General features: G+C 46.1%; 1 protein-coding gene across 2 annotated transcripts in view; it reads right to left on the reverse strand.

The window, feature by feature from the left end:
* Positions 1 to 1,941: 1,941 nt before the first annotated feature.
* The window catches only part of LOC147710243 (E3 ubiquitin-protein ligase TRIM39-like), a 139,224-nt gene continuing 118,312 nt past the window's right edge, over positions 1,942 to 22,853 (reverse strand). The window contains exons 5-7 of one of the 2 annotated variants that reach the window (XM_086920917.1): positions 16,300 to 16,349; positions 4,522 to 4,846; positions 4,205 to 4,457 (exon numbers count right to left, since the gene is read on the reverse strand). In XM_086920917.1, the coding sequence (XP_086777043.1) occupies positions 4,346 to 4,457; positions 4,522 to 4,846; positions 16,300 to 16,349 (487 nt within the window). In that variant the 3' untranslated portion in view covers positions 4,205 to 4,345. Of the gene's footprint in view, positions 4,847 to 16,299; positions 16,350 to 22,853 lie in introns of both variants that reach the window. The other variant, XM_086920916.1, reaches the window with a different exon arrangement.

Genomic DNA, 22,853 nt, shown 5'->3' on the forward strand with positions numbered 1-22,853 from the left:
CACGATCAGGCCACAGTCACGGTGCTCAGGGGACACAGATGCACAAATTGGTAGAGAGCGCAAGTAGAAGCACGACGCGCTCAGCTCTCCTTCACTCGGCGCTGCAGGGGGGTAGCGCCCACTGTTCCTGGGGCGCAGTTCAGGGGGCAAGTTCCACAGCAAGCCCTTGGAGATCTTTGTAGAAGTTTGGCACAAGTTGAAAATAAAGTAAAGTCTCTAGTCTTTGTCCTTCTCTCCTTCTGCAGCAAGGCACCCACCATAGGCCAGTCTCTCAGGATTAGAGACAGGAGTCCTCCTTGTAGTTTTTCCAGGTCCTTCTCATCGGGCAGAGTTTCTTCTTTGGCGCAAACAGGATCTGATTTACAAGGAGCAGGGCTCCTACTTTTTATTTTCTTTGTTCTTGCAGGCCAGGGGGGCCTCTGCATAACTTTTTCAGTCTCTGAGCACTTGTTGGGTGTACTCTGGTTGCTGCTTTCAGGGTGAGGGGCAGGCACATCAGACGCTCCACAGGAGGTGGAGCCAGCATTGTGTGGACAGGGGCAGCCAGGAGTACCTTGTTGACAGTGCTTCGCCTCTCCTGGGCCAGGTGTCGGGCTGAGTCATCAGTCGCTCCCCAGGGGGCGGAGCCAGCATTGTGGTGGCAGAGCACAGCCCTATCAGAGTCCAGGGGCACTCCCACCTCCCACCAAGGTGTAATCCTGGCATTCACCACCTGTCATCCCCCAGCCCTGTCACTCACATAACCCAGACAGTCAGATACACATCCTAGCAGGGGAAACATCACTTACGACGCAACTTTTACAACGCAAACCATTACAACGCATTGCGCTAGGGGGCGCTCTAGGATAGGGAATAGGTTTAATTCACTGTCCAACACCTTTCCTACTATCCACGGGGACTGGAGTTGGAATTGTAAATTAAACTATTCACTATCCAGCGCCCCAAAGTACTATGCTTTGTAATGGTATGCGTTGTAAAAACCGCGTTGTAAAAGCATGCGTTGTAATGTCATACACCCCCTAGCAGAGGCGGGCTGAAATGGTTAGGCAAGCAAATGCTAACTTTCTAAAAGTAGCATTTGCAAACACAGGATATTAAAATAAACTTTACTAAAAGAAGTATTTTATTATTCTGAGTTCAGGCATACTAAACTTGACTTTCTATCATGTTCCCTGAGCCTGCTGGGATTATAGAGTGTAATAATTCCAGCAGCCCATCTTGGCCTAAGAGAACAGGTAGCCTTACAATAATGTAATTCACTATTAGGACATGCCACACAGATCAGAGCATGTCCTACCTTACACTTGCAATGCACCCTGCCCTTGGGCCTACCATAGGGGTGACTAACATGAAGTTAAGGGAAGGTTTAGGGGCTGGTAAGTGTGCACTTGCCCAGCCAGCATGACAGTACCAGACTGCACGCAGGTTCAGCAATGGCAGACCTCAGACACATTTTACTAGGCCGCTTCTGTGGGTGGCATAACCAGTGCTGCAAGGCCACTATCGGCATTTGTATTGACCAGCCCTGGCACTCCTGGTGCACTTGACTAGGGACTGACAGTAAACCAAATAGGCCAAACATGGACACCAATGAAAGTAACAAATTACAACAGGGAGAGCATATGCACTTTAGCACTGGTCAGCAGTGGTAAAGTGTCCAGAGTCCTAAACCAACAAAAACAGGTCAGAGGAAATATAGGAGGAAAAAGGCAAAAAGTTTAGGGATGACCCAGCAGGAAGGGCCAAGTCCAACAACTACCCCCTCTCTTTTCTCTACTCCCTGAAGGAGCCCCCCCACCATCTGTATTCCCTGCACGACCCCTCTCTCTTTTCTCTACTCCCTGAAGGAGCTCCCCACCTTCTGTATTCCCTGCACTACCACCTCTCTTGTCTTTACTCCCTGAAGGAGCCCCCTGTTGAAATCAACGATCCATAGAAGAATTGTATTTAAAAAATGTGGTTTTATTGAAGTAGTCCAGCACAGCACAACTTGTCAGGTAACAGGCTCCAGGGATCTGACCTTGGAACACAGAACTCCTAACATAACAAAACAACTAAAGGCAGGCAGAATCTTCTGAACAGAATGGTGAAAAGGTAAAAGCATTTAAAGAGATAACATACAAAAGTAAGGAAGATATAACACATCCTTCCCCTTAACAACTTAAACATATTCCTTCTTCCTAGTGGGAGGTCTGATACTTCTATTAAAGTTTTGATTCTGAAAGCAACAGAGTCACGCTATTTGGAGACTTTGGCTTAGTAAGGGTTGAGGTGAACAAAAGGGAAACGACACCTAGCAACTCTTCTAACATTCCACACTCTCCCATCTCGTTTTAGAACACTATTGAAGTTAACTTTAACAACTTTATTGGGAGGCCCAAACTTGGAAGTGCCTTTTGTGTTGAACTCTGGTTTGCGTATTCTTTCCCAGTCTCCAACCACAAAAGTAGGTTATTTTACATTCATTTTTGCATCATAAGATTCTTTCATCTTTTCTTGTTTTTGTTGGACCTTAAACAACACTTGTTGCAAGTTCTGTTTTAAATCATCACCCACAAAATCCCTTGATATTTTACTTTTGATCCACCAGGGGCACAGTTTAGAGGCTGGTGCGCTCCCTCCAAGAAGGCGGAATGGGATCTGGTTGGTAGTAGAATGAGGGGTAATACGATACGCCCACAGTTTCTCCCTCAGGACAGTTTTCCATTCCTTACCAGACTTCCCGGCTGTCTCAACTCCATCTTTAAGCACACGGTTGAACCTTTCAACCTGACCATTGCCCTGCGGTTCGTAAAGAGCAGTGGTATGGTGCTTGATGTTCTGCAATCTTAAAAAAACTCTCCATCTCACGAGACTTAAGTTGTACTCAGTTATCGGTCACAAGGACCTCTGGAAAACCTTCCACAGCAAAAATTTCCCTGAAAAACTAAATGATGGCTTGGGTGGTGGCATGATGAACAAACCTGACCTCTGGCCACTTAGAATGATAATCAACGATTACCAATGCAAAATGAGAGTCTTGAGGTAATGAGTGAAATGGCCCAGAAACATCAAAAGCAACCTTCTGCCAGGGGCATTTGGGCCACGGCACAGGTTTGAGGGGAGCAGCGAAAGCCTTCAGCATATTATCACTGTTAACACATTAAAAACATTACCTTACTGTTTTGTCTACAATCTTGTCCAAACCCGGCCACCAAAAACTAGACATTATTAATCTCTTCATGGAAGACATCCCAGGATGTCTTTCATGCACAACTTTCAGGATGGCATCTCTCATAGCCTTGGGAGGCACACATTTTCCATTTTTGAAAATCAAATCATTTTCCACTGTAAGTTCAGAAGAAACTTGCAAAAACTACTTGAGCTCAACAGGAGCACTCTTATCTTCAGGCCATCCATTAAGAATAAACATTTTTAGCACACTCCAAGTCTTGTCAGAAATTATGCTCCTGTTCCACTCCTCCTCAGAAACCGTAGAGAATTCCTGAGAAACAAGATCAGAGACAGAGGCAATCATCTCAATATCTTGCGAGATTCCTGCTTCTTCTGTCTGAGGACCTGGCAGTCGGGAAAGACAATCTGCAGTGGCATTTAGTCTTTCAGGAACTTACTCTACAGAAAAGTTGTACTCCTGCAACCTGGACATGTCTGCTAATTCTCGCAGTGGCATTCTATGCCCCCCACCAGGGGACAAAATAGAGAAGGGGTTTGTGATCTGTCCTGAGTAGGAATCTATTCCTCCAGATAAAATTCCGAAAATGTTCAACACCACAAACACACCCCAATAGCTCCCTCTCAATCACGGAATACCTCCATTTGGTGTCATTGAGGATGCGGAAGGCAAACGCGACACACCATTCATCCTTCCCAGCCTTCTGTGAAAGAACTCCCCCCTAACCCATACATGGCGGCATCCACTGTGACAACACAGGTCTTATTGATACAGAACGGTTTTAAGGTGGGAGCCTCAACAATTTCCTTTTTGATCAATTAAAAGGCACTTTCTTGTCTCTGCGTCCAGCAACATTCCACCTTGTGTCTTGCAAGCTCCCTTAGAGATTCCATCTTGGTGGCAAAGTCTTTGATAAACTTATTGTAGTATTTACAAAGTCCCACAAACGACAACAGTTTCTCTTTATTGTCAGGAGCTGGGGCACTTACAATTGCCTCTACCAGGGATTTCTTTGGAACCGCACCATCCCACTGCAGAGGGGGGTGGGGGGGGAAGGATGAGGGGCTGAAGTTCCCTGCAGCTCCCACTCCAGCCTCATCTCCGCTCCTCTCCTGTAGGGGGGTGGGAGAGAAGGATGAGAGGCTGAAGCTCCCTGCAGCTCTCACACCAGCCTCACCTCTGCTCTGTCGAGATAGAAGAACGGGAAGAGCCTCTCTGTGAAGGAGGCCTGCAGGAAGGAGTAGAGAAGCTCCATGGAGTCAGCATTATAGAGGGACAGCCGCCCCCCCTCGTAATCCAGATACACCCCCAGCTTCAGGGGTTTCTCACGAGGGGAAAGAGGGGTCCAATGGGAGGTGAGAGCCCTGTACTGACCATCCCAATCCTGCACAGCCCAGACTCCCCCCTCAGGTGACCATGTGATCCTTCCCTTCCTGTTCACAGACTCTGCTGCGACCCCGACATACCACCCTATCCCAGAATGCAGCAGCTGCACCTCCCAGTAATGTCTGCCAGAGTTGAACCCCTCGCTCCCCAGCAAACACCAGTAGAGGAAGGTGAATCTCTTGGGGGTGTTCGGCAGGATCTGCCATGTGTCTGTCCATGTCACATGTTTCCCCCCCTCAGACAGGAGGAGCTCAGGATGAGCCGTGTCAGGATCCAGAGTCACCATCACTGCAGAGAAGAGATTCACAATTAGAGATTAAATTACGCAAATGAAGGCTGTAATTACGGCTTTCTATTTTACATTTGATTAATTTACACCACATCTGGAAGGAGCATGTGGCGCTAGAGAGCGAGCAGCACTAGACTGCTCACTACACTAAAGCGCACATTCATCTAGAGCACACACTACACCAAACACACTACACCAAACACCACACTGCACTACATAGAGAGGACATTTTACTGCACAATACACTGCACCATGCAGAATACTACTGTACAGCACGACACATATTACACTACACCACATTACCATACATGACATATACTACACTACACCATACAGAAAACTAAATTACACCACACAGTGCTAGACTGCACGAGATGGCACAGAATGGCAGAGCTACTCCAAGGCATTCTGTACTAGTCAGACTCTATAATACATAGTACAGAGTACGACTGCTACTAACAGTTAACTGCACTAGTCAGTACACTGCAGTAGATGGCACAAAGGGACAGAGCTGCTACAAGGAAAATAGTACTACTCAGTACACTGTATTAGAAGGTGCAGAGTGAGAGAGCCACTAGAAGTGTACAATACTAGTCAGTACACTCTATTAGATGGCACAGAGTGACACACCTATTCCAAGGTATATTGTACTAGTACTGTGCATTGGATACTGTAGTGAAAGTTCAAGTTCAAGTTCGTGCATTTGTATAGCGCACTACTCACCCAGAGGGTCTCAAGGCGCTAGGGGAAGGGGTATATTATTTGTCGAATAGCCAGGTTTTCAGTTCTTTTCTGAAGGAGATGTGGTTATGAGTAAGGCGAAGGTGGGTGGGGAGTGAGTTCCAGGTCTTGGCAGCCAGGAAGGAGAAGGATCTGCCACCCATGGTGGATTTCCGGATGCGCGGGATTGCGGCGAGGGCTTGATTGGACGATCTTAATTGGCGGGTGGGTTTGTAGAAGGACAGTCGAGTGTTGAGGCATTCGAGTCCTAGATTGTAGAGGGACTTGTGTGCGTGGGTGAGAAGGCGGAAAGTAATTCTTTTGTTGACGGGAAGCCAGTGGAGGTCTTTTAGATGTCCGGTGATGTGATCTTGGCGCGGGATGTCTAATATGAGTCTCGCTGATGCGTTTTGGATGCGCTGGAGTATATTCTGTAATTTTGTTGTGATTCCGGCGTAAAGTGTGTTACCATAATCCAGCCGACTCGTGACCAGTGCGTGGGTGACAGTTTTTCTTGAATCGAGGGGGATCCAGCGGAAGATCTTTTTGAGAATGCGAAGTACGTTGAAGCAGGAGGACGAGACGGCGTTGACTTGTCTGGACATCGAAAGAGAGGAGTCTAGGATGAAGCCAAGGTTACGTGCATGGTCTGTGGGTGTGGGTGCTGTGCCCAGAACGGAAGGCCACCAAGAATCGTCCCAGGCTGAGGGGGAAGATCCTAGGATGAGCACTTCCGTTTTGTCTGAGTTGAGTTTTAGGCGGCTCTGTTTCATCCAATCGGCAACTTCTTTCATGCCTTCATGAAGGTTGGTTTTGGTGGTGTTGGGGTATTTGGTGAGGGAGAGGATTAGCTGGGTGTCGTCGGCGTAAGAGATGATGTTGAGGTTGTGTTGACGCGCGATGGAGGCGAGAGGACTCATGTATACGTTGAAGAGGGTGGGACTGAGTGATGATCCTTGAGGTACACCGCAGATGACTTCGGTGGCCTCAGAGTAGAATGGGGGAAGTCGGACTCTTCTCCTGGCGAGGAATGAGATGATCCAGTTCAAGGCTTTTCCTTGTATGCCGATGTTGCTGAGGCGTTGTATAAGGGTGCTGTGGCAGACTGTGTCGAAGGCGGCGGAGAGGTCGAGTAGAATGAGGGCCACTGTTTCTCCATTGTCCAGGAGTGTTCGGATGTCGTCGGTCGCTGCAATGAGGGCGGTTTCGGTGCTGTGTTTGGCTCGAAATCCAGATTGAGATGGATCAAGGGAGTTGTTGGATTCAAGGAAGGTGGCGAGCTGGCTGTTGACGGCTTTCTCAATGACTTTGGCAGGGAAAGGGAGGAGGGATATGGGTCGGTAGTTTTTCAGTTCGGAGGGGTCTGCTGTGGGTTTTTTTCAGGAGGGCGCCGAGTTCGGCGTGTTTCCAGCTTTCTGGAAAGGTGGCAGAGTTGAACGAGCAGTTGATGACATCGCGGAGTTGGGGTGCAATGATGGAGTCAGCTTTGTTGAAGATGTGGTGGGGACAGGGGTCAGAAGGCGAGCCAGAGTGGATTGAGTTCATGAGGCGAATGGTGTCTTCAGTGGTGATTGGGTACCAGGCGCTAAGGTTGTTAGTTGGCGGAGTAGGATCTGAGAGGGGTGGGGAGGGTTGATCGCTGGGAGTATTCTCGAAACTGTTGTGGATGTCGGCAATTTTGTTGTAGAAGAAGGAGGATAGTGCATCGCAGAGGTCTTGGGAGGGAGTGATGTCGTTGGATGCTGCGGTGGGGTTGGTGAATTCTTTGACGATATTGAAGAGTTCCTTGCTGTTGTGAGTGTTGTTGTCGAGACGCTCCATGAGTGCTGATTTCTTGGCGGATCGAATCATTTGGTGATGTTTGCGGGTGGCTGTCTTGAGGGAGGCCATGTTGTCTGAGGTTGGGTTTTTTCTCCAATTCTTTTCCATGGTGCGGCATAGCTTCTTGGATTTTTTAAGTTCATCATTGAACCAGGGAGCCTTTTTGCTGGCTGATTTCATCTGGTGCTTTTTCAGGGGTGCTAATTCGTCTGCACTGAGGGTGATCCATTGCCTGAGGTTGGTGGCCGCTTGGTTTGGGTCCATTGACAGGGGGGGAGGGTTTTGTTTGAGTGATGTGAGGAGTTGGTCAGTGGTGATTTTGTTCCAGTTTCTCCGAGGAATAGGTTGTGGGCGGTTGTGAATCAGGGTGGTTTTGTAGTTGAACTAAACACAGCTGTGATCCGTCCAATGGAGAGCTGTAGTGCGGTCGAAGGAGATGTGCTTGCTGGAGGGGAAGATAGGGTCGAGCGTGTGTCCGGCTGAGTGAGTGGGGGTGTCAACAAGTTGTTTGAGTCCGAGATTGGCCAGGTTGTCCAGAAGGGTGGAGACGTTGCTGTCGTGTTTGTTTTCAAGGTGGTAGTTGAGGTCTCCTAGAAGAATGTAGTTCTCGGAGGCGAGGGCGTGTGGGCTGATGAAGTCAGTGATGTCATCGCTGAATTGAGTGCGGGTGCCTGGAGGCCTATAAATGAGGGTGCCTCTAAGTGTGGTCCTGGGGTCGGTGTGGATCTGAAAGTGGAGATGTTCGGCGGTTGCAAGATTGTCGTCGGAGCTGGTTGTGATTTTGATGGTGCTTCTGTGGGCGATGGCGAGGCCTCCTCCAGTTTGATTGGTGCGGTCTTTTCGGATAATCTTGTAAGCATCCGGTATGGCAATGGCGATGTCGGGAGCGGATGATGTGTTCATCCATGTTTCTGTAAGGAAGGCGATGTCCGGTGATGCAGTGTCGAGTAGGTCCCAGAGCTCAATTGCGTGTCTGTGGACCGAGCGGGTGTTGAGTAGGATGCACTTCAGGTGGTTAAGGTCGGAGCTTTGTTTGGAGGAAGTGGGTTTGGTGAGGGTTCTGATGCAGTTGAACTAGCAGGAGAGGCAGGCGAATGGGCCGTGGGTACGTCCTGGGGTGGCTTCGCAGCATTGTGGTGTGCGTCCGGGGTTGAGGGCGAGGAGAGTTGCGGCATCATATGTGATTCTAGAGGGTAGGGTGTGGCGGGGGCCAGGGGGTCTGGCGCTGGGCGCGGGCCAGGCGCGGACGGGCTTACCTTTGGCGCACCTTCGGCGCGACTGGGGCGCGACCGCTGCGCGCAAATGCATCTGTCATAAGTGGATAGTAAAGGGGGAGGGGCGAGGGAGGAGCAGCTGGGAGGCGGGAGCGGGGCGGAGTTCAGGGCAGGGAGGCACAAACAACAACAAGATACAAAATGGCAGTCAGCCAAAAAGCGCAATCGGGTTGGGGCACAATATGAGCTACAGAACGCCAACTGTATTCACACTCAGGCACAGAAAATTCCACACAGGCAGCACACTTAATTAGAATGTTGCAGCGCGCTTTGTCAGACTAGCGACGCAGTAGTATGCTAATGAGCGCTCGTTAACTCGACAGGGCAGCGCAACAATACAGTAATAAATTCGAGCATTCTGACTCGAGCTGGCACAATGCGGTGATTGAATTGAATTAATGCAGGCACTAGTCTTGCCAAGATGTGGGCGCTACGATACCAGACAGTCTCGCAGGGAAGGGAGCAGAGTGGAGGAGCGACCGCCTCCGATGAAATCAGGACGGTCACAGTGGTTGAATGGAACAGCGCGGCCTAACCAACAGTGGGAGGGAGGAGCAGCTGGGAGGCGGGAGCGGGGCGGAGTTCAGGGCAGGGAGGCACAAACAACAACAAGATACAAAATGGCAGTCAGCCAAAAAGCGCAATTGGGTTGGGGCACAATATGAGCTACAGAACGCCAACTGTATTCACAATCAGGTACAGAAAATTCCACACAGGCAGCACACTTAATTAGAATGTTGCAGCGCGCTTTGTCAGACTAGCGACGCGGTAGTATGCTAATGAGCGCTCGTTAACTCGGCAGGGCAGCACAACAATACAGTAATAAATTCGAGCGTTCTGACTCGAGCTGGCACAATGCGGTGACTGAATTGAATTAATGCAGGCACTAGTCTTGCCAAGATGTGGGCGCTACGATACCAGACAGTCTCGCAGGGCAGGGAGCAGCGTGGAGGAGCGACCGCCTCGAGAGCTACTAAAAGGAAGGTATACAGTACTAGTCAGTGCACTGCATTCGATGGTACTGAGTGACAAAGCTACGCGAAGGTGCACTGTACTAGTCAGTACACTGCATTAGAAGGCACACAGTGACAGAGCTACTCCAAAGCATTCTGTACTAGTCAGTACTCTATAATACTTACTACAAGGTATGACAGCTACTAGCGGTTATACGGTAGTAGTCAGTACACTGCATAAGATGGTGCAGAGTGACGCATACTGTACTAGTCAGTACTCTATAACAGATATCCTGAGTAACAGAACTACTAGAAGGTGTACAGTCCCAGTCAGTACACTGCATTAGATGGCACAGAGTGACAGAGCTACTGCAAGGAAAACAGTACTACTCAGTACACTGTATTAGATTGTACAGAGTGAGAGAGCTAATAGAAGGTATACAGTATAGTCCGTATACTGCATGAGATGCTACAGATTAACAGAGGTACTAGAAGTGTACTGTACTGGTCAGTACACCACATTATATGGTACAGAGTGACAGAGCTACTCCAATGTACACCGTACTAGTCAGTACACTGCATTGGATAGTGCAGTGAAAGAGAGCTATTAGAAGGTATACAGTACTAGTCAGTACACTGCATTTGATGGTACTGAGTGACAGAGCTAGTCCAAAGCATTCTGTACTAGTCAGTACTCTATAATACTTAGTACAGAGTATGGCAGCTACTAGCAGTTATACTGCACTAGTCAGTAGACTGCATTAGATGGCACAGAGTGACAGAGCCAGTACTGCTCAGTACATTGCATTAAATAGGACAAAGTGACAGAGCTACTACAAGGTAAACAATACTAGTTAGTACACTGTATTAGATTGTACAGAGTAAGAGAGCTACAAGGTAAACAGTACTAGTGAGTACACTGCATGAGATGCTACAGAGTAACAGAGGTACTAGAAGTGTACTGTACTACTCAGTACACTGCATTAGATGGTACGGAGTGATACAGCTACTAGAATCTATACAGTACTAGTCAGTACACTCCATTGCATGTCACAGAGTGACAGAGGAACTAGCAATGTACTGAACTAGTCAGTACACTCCATTAGATGGTACAGAGTGACAGCGCTTTTCCAAGGTATGCTGTACTAGTCAGTACAGTGTATTTATTTATTTATTTATGGCATTTATAAAGCGCTCTGCAACCCTACGGGCATCCTGGCGCTGTGAGAGTATAACTGGAATGATGTGCATCATAGGTGGAGGGTCATTTGATTCTGGGCAGTTAGACTTTAGGGAAGAGCCATGTTTTGACCTTTTTTCGAAATGCCATCAGTTCGTCTGTTTTCCTGATAGCAGTAGGGAGACTATTCCGGAGATGGGCTGCCGCTATACTAAAGGCTCTGCCACCATAAGTGTTGGATGGTGCAGATTAGGAGAGCTACTAGAAAGTATACAGTACTAGTCAGTACACTGCTTTAGAGGGCACAGAGTAAGAGAGCTACTCCAAGGCATTCTGTAATAGTCATTACTCTATATTAGATGGTACAGAGTAAGAGAGCAACTAGAAGGTATACAGTACTAGGCAGTACAATGGACTGGATGGTACCAGGTAGAGCTACTCAAAGCCATACTGTACTGGTCAGTACCATATATAAGATAGTACAGAGCAAGAAAGCTACTCGGAAATATAGAATACTAGTCAGTACACTGCATTGGATTGTACAGAGTAACAGAGCTACTTGACGATGTACTGTACTAGTCAGCACAGGGCACTAGATGGTGCAGAGTGACAGAGCTACTCAAAAGTATACTGTACTAGTCAGTGCACTGTATTAGCTATTACAGAGTAACAGAGACCCTCGATGCCAGTGTACAAGTCAGTACATTGCTTAGAAGGTAGAGGGTGACAGTGTGTGGTAGTCAGAACACTGCAGTAGATGGAAAAGAGTACCATAGCTACTCCAAGGTATACTGTACTACTCAGTACACCGCAACTACTGTAGGTGCATGCACTAGGTCAGTGTAGGTGCATGTCTAGGTCAGTGTAGGTGCATTCACTAATGAATTTGACGTTGATATTGTGAACATTATTTTTTTTGTTTATATTATTGTCTTTTGTGTTATGTGTCAAAAAGTTTTGTATTGTTGATCACATTTCTATTATTGCTTGTGTTGTGTTTGTTTTTTGGAATAATGCTGTGTATTTAAATATGTCATGATTGTAAATTTATACATTTAATTATTTTCATTTCACTATTTTGTCACTGTCTATTGTTAATGTTAATTTGAAAAATTGGGAGGAATACTTTTCGACTTTCATTAATTGAATAACTTTTCACCAGATGGGGGGTTAAATATTAGTCAATAATTGTCGTCCTTTTGAGCTTAAGCTGTAGCGGGGCAGTGTTTCCGAGCACCCTGTGTAGAGTCGTGGGCCCTTAGCTCACACGTTGAATAAAAAGACGACAGGCACATGGTTCTGGTGGGTAAACTGCTCTGAAAGGGCTCGAAGGCACCGCAGCCTGCAGTAAAACACATGTTCAAGCAGCAAGTGTGAGAAAACATTACAGTGCCATTAATACATAAAGTAAGCAATTACAGATGGCAGGCAGGACCTTCCTCCTTCTATGCATGCCGGAGCCACCCTCAAGACAATTATTATCCAAGATATTCAGGAGGGTTATGAGGATTTGGTTAGCAAGTTTGCAAAGCAATATGAGGAATCAGGAATCCGGTGTAGAAGAGTCCGGGTCAACAATCAACATTATTTTTCTAAAGTAAGGGATCTCTTGAGGAAGGAGTTTCATGAAGTGCCTGGCACCACAGGACTCGGAGACAAGTTCTTGCAAGGCACTGTCTTTCTTGTACAAGCATTACAAATATTCCTCTCAAGAGGTCCGCTTCCACCGAGGGCAGCCGCTGATGGCAGAGTTTTGGGATGAATCTCTCGATGAACCAGCCACGGAGATGACGTCAATGAACAGTGATGAAGGTATTGTGTGCAAAAACAAACCTTCTTGTGCAGCATACCGCCTTGTGAGAATAGTGATGGTTGTTTCTTGCCTCATTACCCATCACCAGTGCCAGTGCTGAAGATCATTTCCAAACTTGCATCACTGACGACTGCTCCACGGTGCAGCAAAACAGAACTTTGCCAGGAACAGTAAAGATTGCAGCCGCTATCTCCCACCCACCTTCCCGGCATTACGAGTTAGCAGGCCTAGAATTGGGGACAGGATGCAGGTATGATGTTATGTTACGAGTTAAGTTATCTGCATTTGTATCTATCACACGATTTCCTGGTCTGTTCAACCAATGATTGCCTTTGGAGGAATGAGCCGATTGAAGCATCAATGGAAGTGTAATCATAGAGGGGCCGGTTCAGTAGATGACTCTTGTGGGTGGTTGATGCGAGGCCTCCAGGAGAACATTGGGCATGTGTGCCTGCACTCTTGTTCCCAAGACATGTCTGTATTACATGGTAAGCATGTGCAAGAAAAGTTCCTCATTTGCATTAAAGATGGCCATATGTAAACATGGGAGTAACGTTGTACATGCACATGCCACATATTACTGATGCAGGCCATGGTCTGTGGGGGGCTTTTGGGAACACACTACCTGTGCATTACGAAGAAGGTGAGCCACAGTTAACGTGACCCTGAGGGTGCCCTTTGGGATCCAGCACAGAGCTCCAGGGTGCCTCACATCTGGTGCATATGACTCCAACCTTCCTGGGGAGGGCCCTACTTCAGAGGGAGGCCTGGCCCTAGCTGTCATCAAACACAGAGATGTTGTGCTTCATTGGTATACTCTCCCCAGCGCCTTGACTACCTCAAAGGATCATTAGACACACTAGGCTAGAGCAGGGAGACTCCTGTCTGTACTGGGCACACACAAGAAGGTGGAGCACCAACACAAAATGGGATTAAAGAACGGTTTATTGCGTGTTTCCAAGTAAGAGAACAAGCTGCACTTTAATGACTATTAATACTTTGTGAAGCGTTGCACGAATGGTGTCTTACCTTTGCCCCATACCTTCCTGGAGGTCCATATTACAGTGTAACCCCCAAGGATGCTGCATGAGTGCACACTTTGTTAGTGTGCAACTGCTACAATACCTTCCACAGCACCCTGAGTGTGTTGCAGTCTGACCTGGCACTCAGTCAGGGTGCGTAAGCATCCCAAATTAGCCCATCAGTAGGAGTTTGAGGGCCTACTACTCTGCACAAAGTTAGGCACAGTTTATAACTACACCCACCATAATTTGTGCCCCATCCAAGACCAAAGGGCTGGCGAAATGGCTCTCTGATGGAGAGTGGGGCTGCGTGGGTCCACTCTGGATACTGTCCCTAGTTTAAGATTAAGATTTTGGAGAGAGTTGTGAGTAAATCTCTCACAAAATATTCAGAAGAAAATAATCTCCTGGACGAGGTCCAATTTGGGTTTCGACCAGGACATGGTACCGAAACTGCTCTAGTGACTGTCCTGGATGACCTGCGAATGCATGCAGACAATGGACAAACAGCCATTTTAGTGCTGCTGGATATGTCGGCCGCTTTCGACACGGTCAACCATAAGATATTGATGAAGAGGCTTGAGGAATGAGGAATGTGGCAATGTGGGCAGGGCACTGGACTGGCTGTGATCCTATCTCTCAGGCAGACAGCAGGCAGGGATCCCGAGGCCCTTCCACTCTCAGACTAGGTCAGTAAAACACGGGGTTCCGCAGGGCTCAGCGATCAGCCCAATTCTTTTCAATTTATATCTATGCCAACTGATCTCCCTCATAAAATCTTATGGTATTGAGGTTATAAATTATGCAGATGACACCCAACTTGTCTTCTCCCTTGAGGGCAATGATGCAGTTTCTCTGGAGAAATTCCATAGCTGCATGCGAGAAACAGCGTGCTGGTTCAGGGATAATTCATTGCAATTTAATGTGGACAAGACAGAAATACTTTGCTGTACTGCAAGTAAAATTCCTTGCTCCCTGCCAGTAGACTGCTAATAACCCTCCAGTGCCTGTTAAAATGGTCCGCAATTTAGGAGCACTGCTAGACAGTAATCTGCAATTGGACTCACAAGTAGATAAAATTGTGAACACTTATTTTTCTCTGCTCCGAGCCCTTAGAAAAATACTCCCTTTTTTACCTCTCTCAGTTAGACCGCAATTGGTAAGGAGTATTATTTTGAGCAGATTAGACTACTGCAATGCCCTTCTCCTAGGAGCTCCAGCTTCTTTGCTAAAACAAAATGCAAAGGATACAGACTATTGCAGCTAAACTAGCATTGAACAGACAACGTGGAGCCTCGTCCTCGCTTGCCCTGAAAGATCTCCACTGGCTGCCTATGGCACAGCAAGTCCAGTTCAAGGCACTCTGCATCGTCCATATAGCAATACATAAAATGGGGCCTAAAACCCTACAGAGGAAATTTCTATGGTATTCTCCAGCATGAAGCCTACGTTCCTCCTCAGCCAGTCTGATATGTGTCCCACATGTCAAGAAGGTTCGACTGGGGGGCAGATCATTTAGCGATGCTGTCTCCCGACTCTGGAACACTCTGCCAATAGAGCTTAGACAAATAGATACATCGTCCCGCTTCAGGAAGGAATTGAAAACGAAACTCTTTCCTAGAGATTAATTCCAGTCCTCTGCTCGAGCTCAGTTATAAACAGTGTTTTTGGTAATCTCAGCGCCAGAATACCTGTTGGGTGGCAGCTGCGCCATAGAAGTACTCCCTTACATTACATTTATTGCTAAACTTGTAAATAAAAAGTAAGGAGGCTATTGCAGCTTGCACTACAAATTGCCCCTGCCAGCGATGCCAGTACCAACACAACTACTTGCCATCAAGCGCCAACAAGTGTAACAATTCAGACTATTTCAGGCCGCCAGAGCTATAAGAATGGTTTAGGCAGCAGGTTTTGGTCATTTTTAATATATATTGAATTATAAACAACTGTTGCTGTTCTGATCTCTAGATTAGGACCAACACAAACACCACAACCACCACCACCATGTGGCCAACTGACATAAGTGCAGGTGTTGACAATAAAGATCCAGTGCCAAACACCGGAAATCACTGGCTCAATTTAAGCACAAAACCCAGGTCTGTGGTCATGCCAAAGGGGTGGCCAGGGCGTTATAAGGTGCTTAAAAATTTTTTCCTGTACATACGAGCCACTCCCTATCCGAATGAGGAAAAAAAATGTATGTCTCCTCCTTGTGGTCTGCAACAGAATGGGCTCTGAAGAAATTAGGCTTAAAGTCCATGAAACTGGGCGAGGAGGTTCTCTCGGAAAAATGCGCAAGTTGCTTGGGTTTAGTAGCTCACGACTATTTTCAGTGACCAGAAGTAGCTCTCCCTACACAAAAGGTTGGAGACCCCTGATTTAAACTCTGGAAATGCAGCAGCACAAATACAAAGTACAAATCTAGAAAAATCTGGAAAAGACCAAGTTTACAGACGCAAATAAAGTAACTGTACCCTGACGTGAGTGCACATTATCATTAAATACCATACCATACCATGATACCACCCCATAGCACACCACACCATCCCATCATAACGTTCCATACCATACTGCCATAACATCCCATACCATAGAATTCCATAGCACACCATACCATACCATTTTCATGAACATTAACATACAGAGCTAATCGTCACATTGATATTTACCTTTATAACTCTTCACCACCTCTGGGCACTGAATCTTCCAATTATTACACCTGTAATAACACACATCATCTTTGTATTAAATAGTAATGACGGTTACAGGAACAGAAGATGAACATCACATAAGACCCGTATTTGAAATAAGATTCTGTATAAAGAGCAGCGCCTGCGGACTAGAGCTCAGTGTGAGTTACTGTTCATACACCACAGTCAAAGCTCGAACGATATCCAAAAGTACATTTAATATCTTAGCCTCAGCGTGGGTCTTTTATGAGCTGTGGTTAGCCCAGTGAGATGGGCTGACTAACAGGATACATCTGCTGCTGGTGGAGTCTTGTGTATATGCTTTCTTAACTGAGCTCCACGTACATTCCTGCCAGCACCTACAGCACTGATACTTCCAATCCCTGCTGGTGTAAATCTTGTCACCACTCCCCTACAACCAAGATGTTTGGTAGCCTTAGTGGGATATATAAGGAAGATTTAAACCCAGACACCTTAGTAATGAAAGATTGGTTGCAAAATAAAGACTACCACGTCTTACAGAACAGCAGATTTTAGGCGTTAGGGGAAGGATCACAGAGGGAGAGATAAGGGAACAGGTTAGGAGGCTCAGTAATGGGAAAGCAGCAGAGCCACACGGGATCCCATCTGAATACTGTAAAAAATTGTTAAATTCTTTGGTCCCTTTCTGGGTATCTTATTTTAATGAGATCCATCTGGAGAGCTGTTGCCTCCTACCTTCCTGGTAGGAGGCAACTGTGGTTATGGTCCTTAACCCGGGTAAAGATGCTAGGTTAGCAGATTCCTATAGACCTATATTGTTGTCGAACTGTGACTACAAAATGACCACAGGAATCTTGGCTAAGAGGTTGTCAGATGTCCTTCAAACGTTGATCCATTTCGATCAAAAGGGGTTTGTGCCTGGCAAGCAGCTGAATGAATTAACCCATCCACTTTTCGCTGCAAATGATACCGCAGAGGCATTTAATCTCCTGTTGACAATCGCAGGAATTGATGCTGCTAAAGCATTTGATAGGGTTAACTGGGTCTATCTTTGGGAGGTATTGCGGTATTGTGGTTTCAGCAGCAATGTTACTGGAGTTGTTCAAATGTTATATAAGGTGTCTGCAACCAAGATTTAGGTTAATGGCAAACTTATAGCTTTGTGTCATATATCCAGGAGAATTAGTTAGGGGTGTCCTTTGTCGCTAATTCTGTTTTGTCCATATTTTAGGCACTTTTCCCAGATGGTTCAGCAGGATAAGGCCATTCTTCCTTTTGAAGCTGCAGGGTTACCAACCAAAATAGCACTGCATGCTAATGACATAGTTCTTTATACATCGAACCAAGGGCTCTCTGATCCTAAGCTTGAGGTGCATCGCAGAGATTTTGGGAGTCTTTCAGGGTATTTCATCTATAAGGGGAAGACAGAGATTATGACATGGACTAAAGAGAAGGTAGGACTTAAAACCAGAAACAAGATTGGGTATCTAGGGATCATGGTAGTCAAGTAAAGTCAAGGCAAAACCACTTTATTCGATTATTAAAAATCATAAAAGTATACTATACAAGTTTTTGTTTCCTTTAAAATGATATCAAAACATAAAATTCCATTAAAAACAATTTCATGGTTAAAGTCAGTTGATCACTATTGATAAGCTTATGAAGACTGATTTTTCTTCTCCTGTTGGGCTGCCTGTCTAATCCTCCTACTCCTAATAGATGCGACAAGAAAGCTTGCAACACCAAACATGGTTACAGGGGATTACATTAATTGTAAAAACAGTAATGCAGGTTTAGACTGTATGAAAGCCTTCTCTTTCAGTACTGGAATAATAAACCTTTTTCTGGCTTCATAATACAGAGGACAAAAAACATAAAATGCATGGTATCTGGGGGGGAGAAATCATCGCATTTACAAGGAGCCGCGTCCTCAGGCCTGCTCTATCCCTGTGCCACACTTAATACCAAGTGTATCTGGTTGAAACGAAATTTTGTCAGTAGCCATCTATGAAAAGGGATCGTGACGATGGAAAGGTACGATTGCATGGCTAGAGACGAAATAAGCAAGAAGTGGGCCCTAACTGTAGGTTTACTTCACTCTTCTGATTCCCGTTCTAGCTCGCTGAGTTTAATGTAATTTATTTTAACCCATTTAAGATCAGCTTTACATAGACCTTATTTATTTATTTTATGCGATTTTTAAAGCGCGCAAATACCCTTGCGGGTGTCTCGGCGCTGGCGTTACAGAACTCTCTCTTGAGATAAAAGGTGAATTACGATGAAAACAACCATGTTTTGAGATTCTTTCTGAAGTTTAGAAGAATGGGGGCGGTTTTGATGTGGAATGGTAATGTGTTCCACAATTTGGCTGTTGCTATAGTAAAGCATCTATCTCCCCAGTTGGTCTTTCTTGTCCGTGGAACCTTCAGCAGATGGGCTGATGATGATCGTAAGGTTCTAGAATGTTCAAGCGGGCAGAGAGCTTTTTTTAGGAACTGTGGGCCAGGATTATTGATAGCTTTGTAGGCTATGCATAAAGCCTTAAATTTAATCCGACTCCTAATAGGGAGCCAATGCAGCTCTCTAATGTAGGGGGATGTAGATGTGAATTTGGGGATGGTTAATAGAATTCTGGCCGCGGCGTTTTGCACCGTCTGTAATCTGTTGAGGACCTTTTCTTGAGCATTCAGAAGGAGGGCGTTGCAGTAGTCTGTTCTCGAGAACACCAAGGTGCTGATTAGGGTTTTGCCCGCGGACGGCGGTAAGTATGGGAGTAGTTTTTTTATCCTTTTTAGAATATAGAAGGAAGAAGATACCACCGAGTTGGCATGTTGTAGGAAAGTCATCTTGTTGTCAATATGACTCCCAGATTACGTACCTTGACTACCGGTTAGGGGGGTGCTCCCATCTGAGATGGCCACCACTGAGGGGACCAGACAGGCTGCAAGTTCCCGAATGTCATTACCTCTGTCTTATCAGAGTTTAATTTGAGACAGTTAGATGACATCCAGGAACTTATTGCCTTCATTCCCTCTTGGAAGTTGGCTGCGACTGAAGTACCATCGTTGTGTACCGATAACACTAGTTGGGTGTCATCCGCATACGTTGTTAGGGCAATTCCGTAGGATTTTATCACCCTCGCTAAGTCCGAAACATAGATGTTAAAAAGCGTTGGACTTAGCGAGGAGCCCTGTGGTACTCCGCAAGGGAGAGAAAAGGTCTGGGAGGTGTAGTTACCCATCTTAACTGTCTGAGGACGGTTGGCCAAGAATGAGGCAAGGAGTTCTTTGGCTTTGCCTCTTATTCCTAAAGCCGAGACACGGTCGATCAAGGTGACATGATCGACCGTGTCAAAAGCAGTGGAGAGATCCAAAAGTATTAGAACCGCAGATCCTCCCTTGTCCATCGTGGTTCTTATTTCATCTGCTGCTTTGAGTAGTGCTGTCTCCGTTCCATGACCTTGTCTGAACCCAAATTGGGTGTCGTCAAGTAGGTCGTTGTCATTGATGAATTTCGAGAGTTGTGTGTTCATGATTTTTTCGACAATCTTTGCTGGGAAGGGGAGACAGGCAATAGGTCTGTAGCTGGCAGGAAGAAGAGGGTCCAGTGTGGGCTTTTTTAAAAGTGGCTTAATGATAGCCTTCTTCCAAACAGATGGATAGGTACCTGTTAGAAACATTGCATTACAGATTGTTGATAAAGCAGGAGAGATAGCTTCCGGGATGAGATTCAGGATAGCAGGAGGGCATGGATCGAGGGGGGATCCCGATTTGGTGCAGGCCTCCAGATGTTGAATATGCTCCTGAGTAGTCGCTTCGAAGACTGAAAAGATCGGTGAGTTGTTGATGAGGGGTGCCATGGGGGTAGGAGAAGGAGAGGAATGAGAAAAGGTCAGAAAGATGGAACTAACCTTATCCTCAAAAAAGTTGGCCAAAGCATCCGATAGAGACTGGGAACCTTCTAGGCGCGGGGCAGGGGGGTTGGACAGATGAGTAGCCACCTGAAATAGTTCCCCTACCGAGTTTTTCGCCTGGTTGATTTGGGAAGTGTAGTAAAGACTTTTTTCTGATATTATGAGTTTTTTGTAAGTGGAGAGAGCATTTTTGTAGGTCTTTTTGTCAGCAGGGCTGTAATGGCGGCGCCACTGCCTTTCCAGGTTCCTGCAGTACTGTCTTTTTATTCGTAAGGGCTCCGTGAACCACTGTGCTGAAGGGAGTTTTCTACTACGGTGGGAGATTTTAATCGGGGCTAGTTTATTACAGGCTGTATTTAGATTGCTCAGGTAATTAGAGGACGCTAATGTAGGATCCTGTTCGTTGGGGATATGACTATCTTGCATCATCTCCGCTAAGTGGACAAGGTTAATATGTTTCCAGTCTCTAAAAGAGACTAGAGACGAAGATGTGGCAGGGGGTTTGATGGAGTTAATTTCGATAGAGAAGCAGACAGCTGCATGATCCGTCCAGATCAGGGGAATTACCTGGGTAACGGCTATAAGCGGGTTGTTGGTAAATATTCCATCTAAAGTGTGACCCGCTTGATGAGTGGGTTCTTTTACCATTTGCAGAAGACCGGCTGCGGTTAAATCGGTCGTTAACAGTGCTGTGTCAGGGTCGTTGAGGGCTTCAAGGTGAAAATTAAAATCTCCTAGTAAGGTGAAATGTGGGGATCCTACCGAGGCCTCAATCATATTGCCTATGTTGGCAAGAAACTTCGATCTTGACCCAGGAGGGCGGTAGATTAACATACCCTTAAATGATGTTTTGGCCGAGAGGCCAATGGGAAGAGAAAAGCCTCATACTCAGAACAGTTTGATTGTACAATTGTGAGTTTGAGCTGGTCTTTATCAATAATTGCTATGCCTCCACCCTTTTTTTTAGGTCTGTCCAGTCTGCAGACACAGTAGTTGGTCGGAGTGGCAGCTCTAAAGTCTGGCCCGGAGGACTCATCCCCCCATGTCTACGTGATGAATAGCAAATCCAGTTTGTCTGTTCCAGGATTGCTGAAAATCTCTGGGCGCCCCAGTCTCCTTGTTGACATTTTAATATAGGACAGCCACTGGATTTCCTTCATTTTGTCTAATTTCATGCAATCCTTCAGAATCTTGTGATTCAGAGTAAGATTCGGATTCAACCAGGTTCTAATCCATAACAGGATTGGGGCCATTTTTATTGTGTCTGAAATATATCCTGTACCCAATTCGAGATGGACCGAATGGGTCGCTGTCGATTGTGGAAGGCCGAGGAGGGCACGTAAAAATGTATTTTCTTCTCTTTGGATGGAATCAGATTTAGTGAACCCACAAATTGCAGCCCCATACCTAGCAATTGATATGTTTTTTTTCTTTGTATATAGCTAGGATTGCTTCGCACGGCTTTCCCCCCAGTCTTTTAGCGAAGCCTAATATTGCAGCTGAGGAGCTTCTCACAGCATTTACCTTAGTTGAGAGCTGTGGTGCCCAGAGTCCTTTGTCGTCAAAAACAACTCCCAAATAGGTAAACACTTTCACTCTCGAGATTGCTTCCCCGTTGCAATAAAAGGATTTAATGTTGTTTTTCCCCGTGCCTAGAGACATAATGTGTGATTTACCATTATTGACCACAAGGTCCAGTGATTTCATAAAGTCCCAGAAGGAATCTAGTAGTCTTTGTAAACCAAGGGGGGTCCGAGCCAGTAGGACGGCATCGTCCGGGTATAGGAGTACAGGGATGGATGTTCCTCCCATACGCGGAATGTCTAGTGTTGCCGTTAACAAGTTATCCTCCAGGGAGTTTATGTATAAAGTAAATAACATAGGGGCCAAGATGCAACCTTGGCGCACCCCTCTACCTGATTTAAAACTTGCAGTACATTTCCCCTCATTCGTCATCCTTATTGACGCTCTCAGGTCTCTGTGTAACTCGGCTAAAAAATACACAAGGGGCCAGTCAAGTCCTAGGTCCAAAAGCATGGTCCACAGCCTTGATCTATTTACTAGATCGAAGGCTGTGGACAAGTCCATGAAACCCAGGAAAATTTAACCCTTAGCAGCCTTCGTGTATTTAGATACAATTAGATGTAAATTAAGACATTGGTCCTCCGTCCCCCTCCCAGATCTAAAGCCATACTGGGCATTAGTTAAGATGTCGTTCTCCGTGGCCCAGTCTGTAATTTTAGCTAGAATAACCTTCCCTAAGATTTTAATAGAGGAATCTAGTAAAGATATTGGCCTATAACATCTGGGGTCTCCCCTTTGCCCCTTCTTAAACACAGGGATTATAATTGAACGGGACCATGATTTCGGGAACCCTGTGGCGGCCAATGTATTAAAGACGTTCGTCAATATTTTTGCCCAATATTTGGGGTTAGCCTTATACATATCAGAGGGCACACCGTCAGGGCCTGGCGCCTTATGCCCTGCCGTTCCCTCTATTGCTTTCTCAACCTCCGCTATATTAAAACTGATAGGTATCAATGGGGGATCAGAAATTGGTACCTCAAAGGTTTCCAGCTCAATATTACTCCCATAAATTTTTTCAAAATGGCTTAACCAGTTAACTTCTAATACAAAG

The sequence above is a fragment of the Lissotriton vulgaris genome, chromosome 5, assembly GCF_964263255.1.
Source record: "Lissotriton vulgaris chromosome 5, aLisVul1.2, whole genome shotgun sequence".
Classification (NCBI taxonomy): Eukaryota; Metazoa; Chordata; class Amphibia; order Caudata; family Salamandridae; genus Lissotriton; species Lissotriton vulgaris.